Consider the following 20,407-nt stretch of genomic DNA (forward strand, 5'->3'; position numbering starts at 1 on the left):
TACGATGCAACTGCTCACTTCAATTACACCATTTAGGCAGTGGATACTGCCATACCACCACTGAAAGAAGGGTGCAATTACAGCATGAGTTTACATAGGCAATTTTCATTGTAAATGTGGACATGTTATTTATATAAATGCAAACATAAAAATGACAATGACTTTAATATGTGGACTAATTAGCTTTGCATGCCCTGATCTAATTATCCCCATTCTCTAACCCCCTTCACGTGAAAACTACATTTTGTCTCCACTCTGAACACGAGGATCCCCAGGGATTGAGGCCAGATCAAATAGTAGTGCCCTTCACTATTAGCATGTACTCACCACCTAAAATCTCAAAATGATTTGGAAGTGTGTCATTCTGATAGCTTGCAACCAATCTACTGGAAGCACCAACATAATAATCACGGGCAGCATTACCACATACATTTTGTTGAATTAGTTAAGCTTTGGGGTCAGTGATATACTAAAGCTCTTTTTTTGAACATGTACCCCTGATGATTGAACCTTCCTCTGAAGCATTGTAAAGTTAACTAAAGAATGCAATTTACTGACATGTCGGCTGGTGGCATTTAAATCTGCTTTGCTATTTTTAGTTTCTACTAAAGTTACTGTTTAAATAATCTGTTCATGATGTTAGGGGTGTATTCTGTAAGAGCCAAACAGAATTGGTATCAGAGTAAACTTTCACCATTAGATTTAAACCAGATATGTATAAGGAGCAACACTGCCCAACTGGCAGAAGTTACCTACTCCAAATGTGTCCTGGGTTCTTTAGAGATAGTTTGGCTAAGTGGCCAGCCTCGTATCTTGCTGCACAAAATTTTGCCTGCATTTGTCAGGTTGTTAAATTTCTTCTAGATACAACCTGTGCATGCATATCTGGATGATAATCTAATTTAGGCTCATCATGGATTCAGGTGTAGGATTTAACAAAGGATTTGAAAAGAAGTTTACAATTTCTATCCTCAATGGAACCGTAGACTTTCCTGTAATGAAAATGGCATTAAGAGTGAGAAATCTTTCAGGAGGTTGTCTCATTAACCATCCTTCTTTCTCAATGAATCTGGCCAAATAAGATGGATCCAGTCACTCTCCTTCTTCCTTCAATTAACCTGAGGTCATATTCATACTAGGGTAGAGCTGCAAGACCACACAGATCTTCGTCAATAGTAAAACCAATCTCTCGTGTCAGTTTAGTGGTGCTCACAACAATGCGTGGTGTCTAGCCAACCAGATTACAACATGCACACAAGAACTTTGTCTATTTTTTTTTTATTTGTTCAACAAATTTCATATATATAGTCCCACAAAAATGAAAACCGCAAATTATCACTGATCAAGTGCTGTAAAAGGGATGGCCACCATGTTGAAAAGCAACTAACATACACTTGCATTTCTGGTAAAGCTTAGTTATGAAAATTTGCTGTAATGACATGATGCACAACTCCTAGTAAAAGGGTAGGTTATGCAAATTGACTATTATAATAAAAGATTACATGTAGAGAAGTTCATTGTCTATTTTTAATACATAAATACATTTTAACTGGAATGTATCACTATTGGAGTTGGCTAAGCTTTCAGAACACAAGTTCATAGGCACACCATTCGGTTATAAGAACTGAAGAATGTACGAATCAGAAAAGGCCACAAAAAGACAAGGTTGGTTTCAGCCTACATTCAACCAGTGACAGTAAAATAAACCAACCAAGTCCAGTGTTGCACAAGACAGTTAATGTTAACAAAGCTCATAATTAGAGAATACAATTCACAGAATGATCTGTTGGAACATTATCTCCTAATCCAGCCTGGGGATACAATGGTTTATTTTCAGTGTTCACCCTCAATGTTATGGTCTTTGCACGTCTCATAACCTATTATAAACCATCTTGTTCCCAATATGAGTAAATGGAAATTGTTAACTCTCTTCCCCCACCCCATACAGACAATATTAAGTTCAAAGCTGACCTGGGTATGCAATCTAATTTGCAGAATGTTCAAATACTGTTCCCTCAGCTGGTCTACTTTATCATATCTGCAGTGCCACTATGTGGGTAAGACAGTATTTACATGTTTACCCTGGAGAGAATGAGGCTAAAATTCAACATAGTGGCCTGGTACAATTATGTGCCTCCAGGACCCTTCTCAGCTTGGGAAATTTCAAAACAAAAGTTCAGTTTCTGTTATTTAAAACAAACTATAGATAAGCAATACAGTAAACAAATCAAGGATCTGATCTATGAAGGACACCAGCACAGGTCAAATGCTTCAACCAAGCTTCCTATCTTCAATTACAACTTGCCGTATAAGCATTACTACTATTCAATCATGCAATAAAGGTTAATTCCTTGCACCCTCTGATTTTTTTTTTCTCCTTACCACTGAGATTAATTGATGGGGTATAGTGGTCTACCAAGGATTCATTCTTCATAAATGAGCTATTCTATCAGAGCTGAGCCCAAACATCTATAACCAAACAGGCACTTCTAATAGTGCATGCTGGTCAATTTCCCCCTCAAAACCCATAACTGATGAGGCCATTTGTAGTGTCCTTGCTGCTCTTCTAGTTGAAATCTAGCACAGCACAAAACAGGTATCAATTCTGATCTTGTGACTCAAACACAGGCATTTTTATCCACTAAATTGCTATGGGAGACACACACAGAAGAGCACACATATTCACAGAGAATGACTGACACAAACACAAAAAAAATAAAACCAAGTATTGGGCCAGCCACTAATGAACCCTTCAGAAAGACAGCACTGTACCAATATGGCACCTCAACCAAATTCAACGGTCCCATGAATGAATGGATTACCTGGCAAAGCAAAAAACAGCCTTGCTGTACCTAACTAGCACAATACAATACATAGCTATGAACAGAGGCCCAGGAAAGAAAAAATAAACCCAGCATAGCTACTAAAACAGGCAGAGGCAAACATTTTGCCTGCATGACTGGATTGTGCTGGATTTAGCTTAACAATTTAAAGAAGAATCGAATATTCTGTCATCTGGAAGTCCGAGCAACAATCCTCTTGATAAATTACCATCAGGGAAAAATTGATGAAGGATTAGTTTTAAAAAATCATGATGAACTATAATACTGACTGTGGTCTTGGTGCTTCAAAACTAATTACAACACATGCAAGAGCAATTACAGTAGTCAACTAACAATGAATTTACATAACTTTATGCTGGATACTTCTGTGCCATGTTATGCATTTTCCTCAGAAATTTCAATCATGTTTCATTGGGAAACTGAAGAGTTGCAAATGGGCCTGAGCAGCCTGCTCTCAAATGCACAAACATACCCTGTAGGAGTAATTTCAGTCTTTATTATTTTAACCTGGAGCCTTCAATACACATACACTTATATAAACTCAAATGTGTTAGTGTAGCCATTTTACATTGAGGCATCATTATGTCTTCCATCCCAAATACAATTAAAATCTGAAATATTTCAGTTCTTAGTTCACAAGTTTATTATGAAAAACAGCAAGTAGTAGACCTCTGCCATAATTCTGTAAAGAGGAAAATATGATTTGTTCCGTACAACTAATCAGGTATGGACATGATGACAAAATAAGTGGAAAAACAGTAGAGACAGAAATTAAATTAAACAGTATTCCCTGAAACAAGATTTCAGTACTCACACAAATAAAGAGGCCTTTGTACTTTCAAATGTTCTTTTAAGCTCCATTGATTGTTTACTGCTTTTTTTTAAATCTACAAGTCATGCTTAGTAACGCTATAGCTAAATGAAAAATTATCACGAGGTGCAGGTTTTAATGTTTACATCTTTATCTCTGCAATCTCTGGAAAAAGCAAAAGTAACTACAAACAGGTCTAGGCTCAAACCATGGCTCTCAACCCATAACTTTCACACATCAGCATGCATTGATGAATTGGTGCTCAAAAAGAATGATGTGATATTTGCAGACTGAGGCTTGTATTTATTATGGCACGTCTTTTGGTCCGTGAAGACAGCAGGTTTCTGAATGTTCGAGACTCTTGTAATTTGAAGTTACTGTTGCTCTTCCAATTGTGTCAGGCCAACTTTTAATTCATGGCAATACTGTACATAAGATTTTACAGGAAGTAGTCTGGGGTGCGACGGGTAACATGTGGTTCACCTCGGCGAGGCGCTGGATCAAACTGCAGGCTGTTGGAAGTGGGAAAGACAAACATTTTATCATTCAAATATGCAGCCTGAAAGCACACCTTAAAATCAATTGCTGCATAAATTCTACACAAGCACATTGATGCAAATGCCACTGCGACTAGCCATTGAACAGAACACAAATCAGGCCACATGGCATTACCAGTTGAAATTAGGTTGGAAAGTAGAAGCAAATATCGAAAACAAAATGACCTAATCCTATCCATCCCAAAAGCAAGAGCTAAATATACATGTAAATAGATGTACTCTTCATACCAAAACAAGCAACTTCTAGTCACAGAGATGATCGAGTTAAAAGTGCCACTGATCCAAGTTCTGAGAAAATTTCCCATTCAGGCCTTGAAGCCTTGATTGAGGCTCGGGTGGGCGTGAAGCAGCAACAATGTGGCTAGTAAGAGCAGCACCAAGAGAGGAGCAGCCAGTAAAGGGGTGAGTCAAACCGTAAGTCTTTACCATGGGTAAACAGTGAAAGATTTTTTCTACTGGTGGGTGAATGAGGGTCATGGATACGTATTCACAACTCATAGGAAAAGTTCACTGAAGAAGTTTACACTGTTTAAATCACATACCTGACCTCTCGCTGCTATGCTTGCTATTTAAAAAATGGTCTTATAACAAATTCTATCTTAACCACTGAAACAGAGTGCTAAGATGATTTGGGGAACTCATCGGAAAACAGTTATGGAGCTGAATTAAAAATGAAAGCTGGAAAGATCGCTGATGCATTTTGGGTTAGCATGTCAGCAACTTTCTCATTTCAAAATGGTATATTTGTTCAGCTCTCACCCAGGCCTCTTTAATCCTCTCACCCAACTTCCAATGTTGCCCGAACTTACTGTTTAATAGAAGTATTTTTTTAAAAAAAACAATTTCATTGATCACTAGAGTCTTTATACAGCTTCTGTAAATGGTACTTTACAGCATTTTCATCAAGTACTTACAAAGAGTATTTAAGGGTATCATCAAGTTCCATTATTGCAGCTTGATTGCCACAACGATAACAGTAGTTTGGAGCACTGAAGATGGTTACTACATTGCGATCATGGCACCAGTTGTAACCCTATTAACAGAAATCCATTGTTAATGCAAATATCCTGCTGCAAAACTAGGGGTACTGTCTACAACTCCAAGCTGTAACCAACATGGCATGCCTTCGGTTTTCACATGCTATTTCCAGACCGAGCACCTTCTACCTCAATTGGGACAGAAGAATAAAATGCATTTTTTGCAGAGAAAAGTTACCCCTGCACAGCACGAATCAATAAACAGTAAATAAGACAATAAATCAAGGTGTATAGTTGCAGCTAGACCCACAAAGGAAATGTTACTCCTTGTTCTGATGAGATTGTGTCAATGTTGCCAATTTTCAATCCCAATTCTCTTCATCAATTTTCTTCTGCGCTCTCCGCCCCCCAATCCAAATTTAAATTCTTCCCAACCCATTCCATAGCCAACAAGCAAGCAACGCACTCCCAAGTACCAAGGAGGCATATTAATGACACCGCATAGGATTTCTCTCTAATTAGTAAGGAAAATGTCCTAGGATCTCCCCTGCCAATGACATGGGCTAAAGTTGTAAATTCACATTGTGGGAAAATCAGCAGCCGCAAAATCAGTGTGCTACCACTTTTTTTTAAAATTCATTCATGGGATGTGGGCGTCGCTGGCGAGGCCAGCATTTATTGCCCATCCCTAATTACCCTTGAAAAGGTGGTGGTGAGCCGCCTTCTTGAACCACTGCAGTCCATGTGGTGATGGTTCTCCCACAGTGCTGTTAGGGAGTTCCTGGATTTTGACCCAGCGACGTTGAAAGAAAGGCTATATATTTCCAAGTCGGGATGGTGTGAGACTTGGAAGGGAACATGCAGGTGGTGTTGTTCCCATGTACCTGCTGCTCTTATCCTTCTAGGTGGTAGAGGTCGTGGGTTTGGGAGGTGCTGTCGAAGAAGCCTTGGCGAGGTGCTGCAGTGCATCCTGTGGATGGTATACACTGCAGCCACAGTGCGCCGGTGGTGAAGGGAGTGAATGTTTAGGGTGGTGGATGGGGTGCCAATCAAGCGGGCTGCTTTGTCCTGGATGGTGTCGAGCTTCTTGAGTGTTGTTGGAGCTGCACTCATCCAGGCAAGTGGACAGTATTCCATCACACTCCTGACTTGTGCCTTGCAGATGGTGGAAAGGCTTTGGGGAGTCAGGAGGTGAGTCACTCACCGCAGAATATCCAGCCTCTGACCTGCTCTTGTAGCCACAGTATTTATATGGCTGGTCCAGTTAAGTTTCTGGTCAATGGTGACCCCCAGGACGTTGATGGTGGGGGATTTGGCGATGGTAATGCCGTTGAATGTCATGGGGAGGTGGTTAGACACTCTCTTGTTGGAGATGGTCATTGCCTGGCACTTATCTGACACGAATGTTACTTGCCACTTATGAGCTCAAGCCTGGTTGGTGTCCAGCTTGCTGCATGCGGGCTTGGACTGCTTCACTATTTGAGGGGTTGCGAATGGCACTGAACACTGCAATCATCAGCGAACATCCCCATTTCTGACCTTATGATGCAACACTTGGTGTTGCAGTTAATTACTATCAATGTGCTTTGATAGCAGGAAGCTGAACACAGCCTCTTATAAGACGAATAAAAAGTCATTTTGAAGTTACACAGATCATTGAAGGTTCACAAACAATGCCGAAAAGCTTTTGCGAAAGCGAACAGGGTATTGGGTTGTATTAATAGAACCAGTCAGTACAAATCAAAAGGACACCAATTGGTCCTTATACAGGTCACTGGTTAGACCGCATCTGGAGTACTGCACCCAGTTTTGGTTCCCTCACATGGTGGGTCATATAGTGGCCTTGGAAGATTCAGATGAGAGCTATGAGAATGATTCCAAGCTTAAAGAATCGTAATTACTCAGATAGGTTTAAAGAGCTGGTTCTATTTACTCTAGAACAAGGTAGACTTAAAGGTGACATGAGAGGCCTATAAAATAACGAAAGGGCTGGACAGCGTGTCTTTTGATAGATTATTCCAGCGTGACAGTTTGGAGGGGACCAGGGGTCATGCATTTAAACTACGCAAAAGTAGGAATAGACTAGATGTTAGACGGTACTTCTTTTCCCAAAGAGTAGCTTGCCTCTGGAATTCATAGCCGACTGGTGCGGTGTATGCTGAATCTCTGCATGCCTTCAAGAGGGAGCTGAATCCCAGAGTGAGGGGGGGGGCGGTAAAGGAGTGTCTAGTCATGATGCTCCAGCCATCATGAGTGGGGCGGGCTTGATGGACCAGCTGGTCTTTTCCTGCCCGTCATTTTCATATGTTCGTATGTTAGTGGCTGTGTGGTCAATTATCACTTTCTTAGGACCTCTGCAAGGGTCACTAATGCAAAAGTACAACCCAATCTCTTCCCCCAACAAAATGTCACAGCATCTTGCAGTTCTGACACTAAATTTTAAAGAAGGAATGCCAACAGAAACTTGCAAAGTAACTGTTTTGGTGAAATAGATTCAAAATATAGAAACAGACAGAGCCAACAACTGCTCACGAGACACTTGGCACTATTCACATTCCCTCGCCAGGTTTAATGTAGCATGCATTATACATTTCTGGCTTTTTGGAAACTGCTTTATATAGCCAACGGCCAAATAAATTTGGATTTGCAAGTTGCAAGCCTCCCTCTTAATGTTCTTTGTCTTTAATTAATGCAGTGTATGCTCGGTACATATGCAAAATATTAAAAAGTGCCTTTTACCTCCATCACCAGTTGGTGAGCTCGTGACACCAATGTAAGTCCATTGGCATGATTAAAAGTCTCAGATATATCCTGACCAAAGGTGTAACCAGCACCCCTAGGAGAAATACCCCAACCTCCACGATCATCTGGATCTGACCACAGCAAGTCACACATTGGACCCTGAAAACACAGGAGGAAAAAAAAAACTTGAGAACCAAAATTTTCATTAACTATTCAAACAGTAAATACTGCTGACAATTCTGAAAGCATACCTCATGTGGAACCTCCTGAAGACGATCAAGTGCTCGGATGTGATCCAGAGTATCTATAGAAGGAGAAAGGCCTCCATGGAGACAGAAAATCTATGGGGGGGAAAAAAAAAGCAGCATTTTTTTGTTAATGATACGAGCCAATCTGAACGTTTACATTAATTCAGCTTTCAGAAAATAATACTGTAATGGGGCATAAATTAATTTTGCATACTTTCAAAGTAATAGCAACAGATTTTTACATCCCGTGAACAGAAGATAAGGGTGGAACCCATGCATTGTTGCAAGCAATCTTTTGGCATTTACTGTAAATAAACATGCAATGCTGACAATTGTGAATCACTTTAGTTACGACCTTATTTGATAATCTAATTCTATTTTTCATTCACTTATGCAGTTATTGAATCACCAATTTTATGTCACTTACATAGGCCCTATAAAACACCACTATTACACAAATAGACTTCAGTGTCTAGCCCTGGGTTATATACACCTATTGAAAAATTATTTACCTGGCCATCAACCAAGGCAGTGAGCGGAAGATAATCAAAGAGATCTGTAAAATATTTCCACACATTGGCGTTCCCGTATTTCCTTAAACATTCATCGTAGAAGCCATATACTTGTGTGATTTGTCTGCTCTCATGGTTCCCTCTAAGTAGTGTGATACGTTCACGATAACGTACCTGAAACAAAATCACCTTAACGTTAGTGAAGCAACATACATCAATGTTCCATCTTTCACAGTAAAAGGAGTGCTTTAATTCCTCATGGTTTAATAAATATAAGCAAATGTTGATTTTCTGTGCACTTGTTCTAAGACGATTTTCATACAGTAAAAATGCAATTATAGTTTTTTTTTGAAAACTACACAAATTAAGCAAAGTTAATTCCCCAAGAAACCAATGCTATCTGCTGTTAGGCATTCTAAATTGCTAGATCCCACCTGAGACCTGACTGCCTATTAGATTTAGCCCTAGGAAATTACTTTGATGTAGTTTTAATCACCTGCAGAAATACTGCTCCATTTAGTGATATTTCTCAAGGTAGCCGAGAATAGAAAGCAGCAGTTTCATTTTGGTGACAGTGTAAGTGTCATCTATAACTTTTAAACCACAGTGACCTAACTTGAATTAAAAAAAACTTTAGGTTTTCCCAATTGATGGGATAGGTAGACAATCTGCCACCAAACAATGTCAAATGAGGCAGCTGCTAAGCGACTAACTGAATCACCATGAGAAATCCCAGTGTCGTACCAATTTATGGCACAATGCAGTAGAGCACCAATGTACAGCCACGTTAAAACATCTGATTTCTATGCTTCCCCTCCCACCAGACTGAAATGAGAACATAGAAGTTTGCCTCCATCACTACATACCCTAGGACTCTATTTCACAATCTCAATGTAACAAGATATTAGAGCAGTGTTCTACAAATGCCATAAGCTTATGATGTAGCCTATTAAAAATGGAAATCCAGTAATTTTATACATTTCAATATCATATTGTTCAGAAGTACAAAATTTATACAGTACCAAATCTGCTTAATCTTACTGAAAAGCAGACTTCATAGAATTTACTAAAAAATGTTAGAACTTAAATAATTCACAAAAAAATAATATTTATACCTTAAGAGCTACAAGGAGTGCAACTGTTTCAACTGAATAATAACCTCGGTCAACATAATCTCCCATAAAAAGATAATTTGTGTCTGGTGATTTGCCTCCAATTCTAAAAAGTTCCATGAGGTCATGAAATTGCCCGTGGACATCCCCACAGACTGTGATAGGACATCGCACCTCCTGCACATTCGATTCCTTTGTCAAGATTTCTTTAGCCTAAACAAAAAAATTGAAGAAATTAGCTCAAAAGATTTTCAGCATTTCCAAGAAGTAAGATCAACAATGATCAGTTAGACAACGACATGACTAATATTAATTTCAAGATTAAAAGTTTTAAAGCTATAATATTTTATATTTTTATGTTCTTATTCTCAACAGCAAGGGAAAATCCCCAAATTAAAAAGTCAACATTTTTTTCATCACTAGATGAAATGCAAAGAAGCAAATCTAGAAATATTCATGATTGTCAAATATTTGATAGATCAATTAGCTTAATCAGTCTAACCCAACATGTATGAATCCACCTTAAAAAATAATCCACAGAAATAGACATTGTACAATAACCTATTCAGGTAGTAAGAGTATTGATGAAAGATATTTTTATTAATGGTCAGTACGACATTTTACTCCCAACTGGTGAGGAGTAACCAAGTTAATTTTATTTCAAAACAACTCATGTCACCATGTTTGAGTGCTATTCTGCTACACCATTGATTCATTTGATAAAATTCCCAGTCCCTGCCATGCCTCTTAAATATTAGGCACTTTCCCTATAGGTGGTAAGGGAACAATGGAGCATCCCTACCAGCAGCAGTTGGTTACAAAGTAGCTATGCAGAAGCCTGGAAAGCAAGCCACTTTCCCATTTCAGTTGGAGAACGAGACAAATAAATTAAAACTTCCCAGGAACCAACTACTAGTTCCTTTAAACTATATATATCCTGAGATACTAAAGATATTGTAAATCTCATGACCTTCAAATATTTGATAGTTCAATGAGTTGCTAACATGCATGAATATTTTTAGAGTGCTAAAATTAGTCAGAGATTATAGCATAAAAAAGTGCCAACTCAAAGATTTTTAGGCTTCAGTAACTTAATTCAAAATAAATGTGAATATTTAGTTTACATTGTCGACATCTATTAGATAGCTGATGATACTTTGGGAGTAAAATTCATTTTTATTTCATCTTTTAAGTCCTCAAACCCTGCGCACACATTTACGAACCACATCTCCATCACTAAAAGACATAAAGTGTTGCCTGGGCAAACTTGCCCTTCACTGTTCAAAGAATTATGTAGGAACACACTTCTTCCCTTTGGGCACAGACCCCTGTTACTACCTCTCAGGAAATCTACTACCATAGGCTACTAGTACAACCTGGCTACCAATGGTTCCAATTCATTCTAGAATGATTCCTAGGTGGATCGGCGTTCCCTGACTGATGCTTGAACGGAGCGCCTGTAAACTAGTGGCTTTCCAGCTTTTCTGTGTGAGGAAACCCAGATAACATTACCACTCTAAGAGACCTCTTTTCTAAACTTCCAAAAATTAGTTTCAAGTATCAAAAGAAAAACAGTACCATTACTGAGAAATCATTCGATGGTATAACAGAAATAATATCCCAATAAGTCAACAAATACAGAAATCTGAGAACCTTTTAGAATATCCTAGGACCTTAGGATTCCTAATTAGAAAGCCTATGCTGCCAACTCAATGACAATATGGCCAGAATGGCTACGTCAGCAACACATATGTTGAATGGAAGAAACGCAGTGGATGTGCAATACGTGTATTTTCTGAAAGACTTTGGCAAGGTACCACGCAGGAAACTTGGAGAAGATTAGAGGCAGGGTAGCAAATGAAAAACTAGTTAGAAGGGAAGAGGGTAGGAATTAAGGGGAGTTTCTCAAAGTGGTTGTAAGTGAGTAGTGGTCTACAGGGTTCTGTTCTGGGACCACTTCTGCTCACTTGTGTACATCAATTGATGCGTATATACGGCTAGAGGAATAAGTGTCCAAATTTGCAGATAATACCAAATTAGGAAGCATGCAAAATAATTCTGAGGACCAAAGGAAGCTACAACGGGATACTGATGATGTAAGATGGGCAAAAAAGTGGCAGACAGATTCAATGCCAGTTAACGTGAAGTGCTATATTTTGGTAAGAAAATAAGTGAGTTATATTTTGAATTGGGAAAGGCTGGATGATGTGAAAGAGCAGGGTGATTTGTTACAGGTGTTTAAAATAACAAAAAAAACAGCCAGAATTGATAGAAGTACACTGTTTCCAGTGGGTGATGGGTCTAGAACAAGGGGACATAGACATAAGATTAAATTTGAAAGATTTAAGACAGAAAGCAGGACAGAAAGAGGAATGAGGGGCTCTGGAATGCACTACTAGAGTTAGTGACCGAGACCATGGCAACATTTAAGAATAGGTTAGATAGGTGGTTGAAGGAAATGGAAATAAAGGGAACTGAGCAAGCATATGGGATTAGGACTACTGCTCACGTGAAGGAGAAACACCAAGGCTGACTGTTTGGGTCAAACAGCCTATTTCAGTGTTGTGATTCTTATGAAACACACAGAACTAATACGTTATACAGGAGTGCAAGGATCATCTAACAATAGTATGGTTAAAATGCAAGCCCTTAACCAGAGTCAATGAGACTATAAAATCAAATGAAGCAGAGAATCCATCTGTAAACAAACAGCAATGCACATTTGCAGGAACATCCAATGACATCTGCAGTATCTAGCAGAATCTGTGTGACTAGCTAGCACTCTAATAGATCCAGAAGCACTAAATTCCCAAACAAAAAGTTGGAAAATGCTATTCAATTATTCTAATTCACCTACACTAGCCAGGCAAGTTGTGCCAGTCTTCAGCTGAGTCATGAAATGGAATGTGGTACCTTCGTCAATAGAAGGAGAAACCAAGCAGATGAGACCCACCTCACTTGGCATAGGTATCTCAAAAAAAAACTTTGAATGTAAATTGCCCAGAAGATAGTCTAGTTTGCCTTTCTGATGGATTTTAAGTCAGCCAAAAAACAAAGTGTCATGGTCACATAACTAATATTTTACAATTTTCTCAAATATTATGAATTTACAGCTTTATACTTTAATTAATTGGTTCAAAAGCAAAAAAAACTACGGTGCATGTTTATTTAGTGTGAAATTTTCAGAGTGATGCTGAACTGCCAGCAATTTCTTTACCTCTAAATTGCTAAGAGGCACACAATGGGACAGAGTTTAGCCTCTCAATCAAGATGTTTTGAGAGTTCTGACCTAGTTACGACATGGGTGTCCATACTATATTTTTATTTCTATCTGTGCTTATACTTATCCTGTTCAAGATTTCACGGGCCCGCTGGGTTGGAAAGGGCTGCTCCCTCATTGGTGGATAAATCCTAAATTAGAAGAACTATATTTGCAGGTTAAGATATATGAAAATTTGTTGGGAACATGATCGTAAATTTATGTGGTACATGGACTCCATAGCATAGTGGTCCATTAAGACAAAAAGCTTGGATCAGTCCTGGGTTCATAACATTTAGGTTTGAAAAATCCTTTATATCAACAGTTGAAGTTTTCAATCATCAGCTCGTGTTTTTTTTTTAAAAACAGTTCTCAAAAATAAATGGCAAGTAATATGTTTCCATACCCACTCAAAACATTGGCAGCATTTAACCACTGATCAAATCATTTCTGTGTACACATGCAGAGATCCCTGTGTTTAGTGTCAAATTGTTTGTTATTGACTATATAGCTTGACTGGTCGAGAGATTAAGTCTGTTTAAAGAGGGACTGTATTAGGTCGAATCTATACACAGTACACAACTGTGACAATGATACTAACCAGCTGACACTGCAAGTTCAACTACACAGTAAGCCGAAAGATTCATTTTGCAAACCAGCTTTCAGATTTCCAAATAGGTCTACTGGGTTTCTATACTCCAAAATAAGGGAGCATAATCTTAAAATTAGAGCTAGGTCAGTTAGGAGTGAAATCAGGAAACATTTGTCACACAGAATCTCTCCCCAAAATGCTGACTATGCAGAGCCAATTGAAATTTTAAAGACGTAAGACAATAGGACTTTTATCAGGCAAAGATATCAAGGGATATGGAGAAAAGCCAGGTAAATGGAGCTGAGGCACAGATCAGCCATGATCTAATAGAATGGCTGGATAGTCTACTCTTGTTTTTACGTTCCTCAGTTTTTTATTGCTCAGTCAGCAACACTACAACTCAAATCCTGTTTTTCAAACAACTGCCATACAAATAAAGTGCTTAATACAGCAAACCCCAAAAGGAGTGGAAGCGTTTAAAGGTTTTCTATTAGTAGGATTTGTAAAAACGCAATATCTATTTCCCTTGAAAATATTACTGCTTAGAAATTAGCACTGACCCAGAGCTTCAACAGGTATTAAACTGTGGCTAGCAGCTGATCACTAACTAAAAGTGATTCCTTGCAACAGTCAAGCCACATTCAATATTGTCCCTCTTTTTCTCCAATCAAAACAAAAACATTGTGATTCGTGCTTCCCAAGTAAACATCTACTAGTGGATAGAAAGATGACTAGCAAGAGTCTGCTTATGCTTAATTTATAGCCGTGCACATGGCTTTTTGTTTGTTTAAATGTTAATCTTATGGTTAGATTTTAAAATGACACTAAAACCTCAAAATTAATTCCAGTGTTCAAAAGAAGATGTTCCTTTGAAGTTGATGAAACTAGTAGCTGCCTTGACAGACTGAATAGGAACAGAAAATCCACTCTAATCAGATCATTTCTTCAGAAAACTTCAAATGTGTGGTCTTCAAACAAACAGAACCCAAAGAACAAAAATAAGTGATAGATAAATGCATTGATAAATGTGTATGATATAAGCTCCTGATTTTAGGAAGACTTCTTGGATCACGCAAAACATTGACATGAACCTGTCCCAGGAGAGGCAGAAGCATAGACCCATCGGATATTTAATCACTCCCACACATCTTGTTTGGTCCCCATCAATCACACACTCATTCACCCAAAGCAGTTCATCACCGCAGCCCTGATGTCACGCGTATGCGGCTAGCTAAAAGTTTGCTCTGACCCCACAGCACTCAATTTGGAGTTGAGGTACCTTGATATTAATGCATTCAAATATTTAACTCCATTTATTCTTTCGTTAGTAGAGGATAGATAGAGAATATATGAATAGTATCTCATCAAGTCACTCAGGACACCCCAAAGCAATTTGCATCCGATGAATTTAACTCTGTTCTGTCAACTGAGCCAAGCCAACACTAATAAGGTTTAAAATGTAAAATAATCTATGAGTTCTCCCCTCACTGATAAGTGATGGAGGGAGCAGGAACAAATTAAACACATCAGACCAAAACTCCTTTAATTTGTAATTGTGGAAATAATAAGTGAATTAGAACTTATTAGAAGTGCGACAAAACTAAAAAAACACAACCAAGAATATAATTTTTTAAAAATTCATTCTCGGGATGTGGGCATTGCTGGTATGGCCATTTATTGTCTGCTCCTAGTTGCCCTGAGGTGGTGTTGGTGGACTACCTTCTTTGAACCGTTGCAGTTGTTTGATAAGCCACTTCAGAGGAAAGTTAAGAGTCAACCACATTGGTGTGGGACCGGAGTCACATATAGGCCAGACCGTGTAAGGACAGCAGGTTTTGTTCCCTAAAGGACATTCGTGAACCAGTTGGGTTTTTAAGACAATCTGATAGCTTCGTGCTCACTTTTTATTGGATACCAGCTTTTTATTTCCAGATTTTTAAAAACTGAATTCAGATTCTCAAACTTCCATGATGGGATTTGAACTCATATTCTGGATTATTAGTCCACGCCTCTTGATTACTAGCCCAGTAACATAACCACAACACTACCATGCCCCCAATATCAAATAATTTGACACAAACAGTTTCTGACTTTGGCCATCTGTCCAAGATTTTAGGCTCTATCTCTAGCTTTAAAGTTTGCAGGGGGAGAAGTATGTTGGGAAGCGCTTCACCTCTGCTCAGCATCATTCCCAGCAACGTTATACAAGAGGCAAACACTATGCACTCCCTAGCTCTTCCTCCTCACTCCCCTCTCCATTCTTGAGACATGCCACTTAACAATGATTCACAGTTTAATGTCTATCAGATAAAGTAAACATTTATTTTAATTCCTGTTTCTTTTGTGTACCAATAGATCTGAAATAATGTTAGTTACAAATAATGACGAAACACACCATATAATATTTACAACACATTTCTTTTAAACATTGGTCCTAAACCACAGATGTGAAGCACCACACTATTACACTAACAAAAGCGCCAGCTCCAACAATCACATCATTACAGATCAAAATCATCTAAAAGGTGAATGTGATCTCACAGGTTCTCAGATTCAGTTCTCATCAGAAAAAAAGCACTACTGGCCAAATGTAGGCTCTCACTTTTCTTCTCCTATGGGAAAGAACACCAGCTTAATTCAAATGTAAAAGGCGGGAGTTTCCACTATATTCAAAGTACATTCAAACACAGATTCTATGATCAACAAATACTATGCACAGCCAATTTTAAACATTAAGCATAATTTAGCGTTTTAATTTTAAAAAAATGTTACAACCCAGTTTGTACAGCAGACTAATAGTGTTTGACCGTCTGCTGTTTGTCGCTGCGGGGATTTATAACCATTACTTTCAAGATTTCTGGATGTTTGCCCCCATTTAAAATCTCCAAACTTATATTTGATGAGTTAGTCAGACTATCAAAACTCATCCCTCTAATGCCCCAACATTCCCATGATATTTTAAACACCCGCAATGTTTCTGCTTCTCTACCTTGCCCAGCAGATTTTTCTAAACATTTAGCACTCTTGGAATAAAGTTCTTCCTGAAACAGTATCAATATTAACTTCATTTTCATTTATGTCACTAAATTCTACTCCTTTAGGTTATTTTGAAGTGATAATCTGTATTTACGTTACCTATAGCATGCAATACATCTTGATACAGTCTTCCTTAATTAGGGTCTTGACTATAAAGATTTAGGTTTCTTCATACTGCATTATAAAAACAGAAGCATAACTTCTATAGACTCAATATTCTGTTCTGCCAAATATCCAAGCCTTGTATTTGTTTTTTTTTAAAAAAAAGTGCCAAAGCATTGAAATGCCTATTACACCAAGTCCCTTTCAAAGTCTCCCCGTGCTAAATCTTCACATCAATTATCTCCCCATATCCATCCAATTTATTCACTCTTTTGCTGATGATGCCACTCTACATTCATCAACTTCCTTCAGATCATATGCTCAGTGCACACATCCACCATTCCTCTCAATATAGTGTCTAAATCTATCCAAGTGTTCCTTAGCCTTCCTTCATCGAACAACCTTAGTCGCATCTTCCCTGACCTCAAATGAAACTCCTACATCTCCACGCAAAAGTTGCCTTAGAAAAAGCTTTGATTCCTCTTTCATGGCAAATATGTTTTTCCTTTTACGAACTCAAAAAGCACAAGTTGATCCAAGACTTGTCCAAATGGCTATTTTTCATGCAAGCATAAACAATGAACAGTGGCAGTAGGCAGATCACCACAGAACCTAATCGCATCCTCACCTCATGTCAATCTATACACACCTTCAATAGTAACAAGGAGTGAGTAGCCTGACGCACTTCTCCCTTCCCTAGCTAAAGAACATCAAAACAATTTGTAGGTCCTCATCACCAATCAAGCCAAGGCCAGCCAACAGATCAGGGTGTGACGGTGGACCCTCCTCATCTACATGTCCCCAATAACATACCATGAACTAATTTAGCCAGATCGTTTAAATCTGGACTTCAAAATCATTAAATAGGCTTACAATAAAACAAATCTACTTAGTGTAGAAGACCAACAGTGAATAGGTATTGCAGTGCTGAAATGCAGCTCTGATCCTCAATATTGTCGAATTCCAAATCTCAGCCATGCTACCATGCTAGGTAAAATACAGCCGAGTAGTATCGGCAAGACATCCACCATCCTCTTCACTGCAGTTGATGTGACCCGGGGAGAAAAAGGAACTTAAAAAAAAAAGTACGTGATAGCACATATTATGAAGCTTCCTGAGCGCACTGTTGTCTGAATGCACTATTTCCAGTCCATTGCTAAATGTGCTGCCTTCCTCAGCAGACTAGCATTTAGTTAGCCCTGGGATAGTCTTGGCTAAACAGCAGTAAGAACAGGAAGAAAAGTCACCATTTTGGTCACTGAGGAAATTCACATTTGCAGTTACTGACAGCAAAACATTCTACCTGCTCCCCTACTCACAATAGTAATTGCGCCCCAGCCCAAAAAAAACTAAAAAAATATTTCCAGGTTAAATACTGTAACTGACATTAAATGGTCAAATCCCTCCTTGAGATTGTCAAAAACACAAATAGGCCAGAATTAATTCTCTCTCAAAATGATAAAACCACATCACAAGGCAGTTTCAACCAAGTTAAGTTACACAAAAACCCTCAATATTTTTTAACTTGGAACAAAAAACTTGAGAATACACAACCAGATGTGATCAATATTTGCTAGGCTGCTATAACATCCTGAATTTATAATCCAAAAGAAGTGGGGCTTAGTGCCAGAAAATTTATGTTGTATTATTTTCATATCAAATATTAGAAAATACTTAACATCTTATTTATAAAAGCACCATCAATGGGCTATTTTTAAAAAAATACACCATGATGCACATTGCTAAAATGCAGCGAGTCAAAAAAACTGGTCTTAATGGTAAACTTTTTAATTAGAGTTACTCAGGAACCAGAACAATGCACAGAAAATGCAAGCATGTGAATTCCATTCTTCGATGACGTCATCTTGTTTTTAAATACACACCCTCCTGTAAACCAAGCACTGTTATTTAATTATGTAATTTCAAATGGTTATGATGCACCCATTGATAAGGGAATGAACAGCATTCAGCGCCAAAAATATTATCTACACCCAAGTTATGAATTTGCATATATAAAATTCCAGTAAAGAGCCAAAAGTGTGGTATGAAAACAATTGAGCGTTAACTTAAAAACATTAGTCCAAACAAAATAACCTAAATATTTCAGGACAAACGTACATACATAAGGGGATACCCTACACATATTTTATTGTAAATTTATAAGACAAAAAGCCCATTTTCTCCTTTCAGCAATGCAATCTATTTAAGATGCTCTATGCAATCTCTGATCATTTGGTTAGACATTATTTGTTCAGCACCTTCGCTTCCCCCCCCCCCGCCCTCCTCTACGGTTATGCATTCAAGTAACCACATACTTTTCATAATATATTAGACACAAAAAGGGATCAAGAGTGAGCAACAGACAGTAATGTCGAATTTACAATTTTCAGGATCACACAGAACAAAGTTAAAACCAAGAATATTAAATACCACGTCAAAATGTTTTGGTATAGTATATATAAAGTGCAATTATATAGTGGGATATTAAATACGGAGATGGATTTTTTTTAAATTTGGGGTGGGGGAGAATGACTCTGAGATCTATTTGAAGCTTTTATTTCGGACAGTAGTGCATTTGCTCAACAGTGCGGCCGGTTCCAGCCGCTGTAAACGCAGCCCCGGAAGGCGCCATTTTAGGTGCGCTCCTGAAGGTTTAATTTATGCAACAAACAAATGCCGGCTCCCGATCTGGAAGCCGCGGAAAATAAATTTCTCTCAATCATTTGGCGGATCGTAGACAGCGCTTATAATCGTCGTTTGAAGGGGAGGGAGGGAGGAAGCAAAACCCGCTTTAGCTTCAAATCAGACACGGCCGACATTTCTGAACAAGGCTCCCCGCTCTGGTACTAGGCCAATCGGCAGAGATGAAAGGGAGGGAGGGAGGGAGGGAGGAAGGGGGGTTTAAACCGCCGCCATCCAGAGCCGCTGTAAGGTCTGTGGTAAGATAAAGAAAATCTCCCCCGCGGGCCGCCTCACCTTCTCACACAGCGTCTTCACTTGGCTCTCCGTCAGCTGCTTGCAGTCGTTTAGCTGCTCGATCCACTGGTCCAACTCCTTGGTGAACGCCTTCTCGTCCATCGCTCAACGAAGCGCTGGCGGCTCGCTTTTTACCGTATCACTGGAGTAGGAGCGAGAGACGGGGACGCGAACGCGAACTTTAGAAGGAACAATTTCTCCTTCCCCCACCCCCTATATAAATATGTGTGTGTGTGTATATATATATATATATATATAAATAAATTAAAAACACGGCGGAGCGGCTAAATGGAAGTGTTAATTAATGTTCACCCCTCCCCGTGCAGCAGAGCGGCGAGCTGCCGTTGGGAGCCAGATCCCACTCACTCACTCTCTCCCTCCCTCCCTCCGGCTCCAAGCGCTCTGTGTCCAAGAAAATGGCCGCCAGCCCTGCAGTGACGTCACAGAGTAGCCGGTCTCCCGCCTCCCTTTGCTTCTGGTTTCCGGATTGACAGCGAAACGCAAGTCATAGGGCGGCAACTGGGAATACAGTACGTGGAGTGCAGCTCAACCCGCAATTCCTGCAGCTGCTGCTCACCGCCTGCGTTTGTGAAATCCACCTGATATGAAAGTTTGCTTGTACCCCCTACTTTGTGAATGC

The 20,407-nt window shown here is 39.0% G+C and overlaps 1 protein-coding gene across 1 annotated transcript; it reads right to left on the bottom strand.

Annotated features, from left to right (window-relative positions):
- Positions 1 to 1,262: 1,262 nt before the first annotated feature.
- On the bottom strand, positions 1,263 to 20,178 carry ppp2cab (protein phosphatase 2 catalytic subunit alpha b). The gene is made up of 7 exons (XM_067996187.1): positions 19,768 to 20,178; positions 9,806 to 10,015; positions 8,691 to 8,864; positions 8,182 to 8,271; positions 7,928 to 8,089; positions 5,126 to 5,244; positions 1,263 to 4,166 (listed from the first exon to the last, which is right to left on the bottom strand). Exons 1-7 carry the CDS (start codon positions 19,867 to 19,869, stop codon positions 4,094 to 4,096), a joined length of 930 nt encoding a protein of 309 aa, XP_067852288.1. The 5' UTR covers positions 19,870 to 20,178; the 3' UTR covers positions 1,263 to 4,093.
- Positions 20,179 to 20,407: the final 229 nt, after the last annotated feature.

The sequence above is a fragment of the Heptranchias perlo genome, chromosome 14, assembly GCF_035084215.1.
Source record: "Heptranchias perlo isolate sHepPer1 chromosome 14, sHepPer1.hap1, whole genome shotgun sequence".
Lineage (NCBI taxonomy): Eukaryota > Metazoa > Chordata > Chondrichthyes > Hexanchiformes > Hexanchidae > Heptranchias > Heptranchias perlo.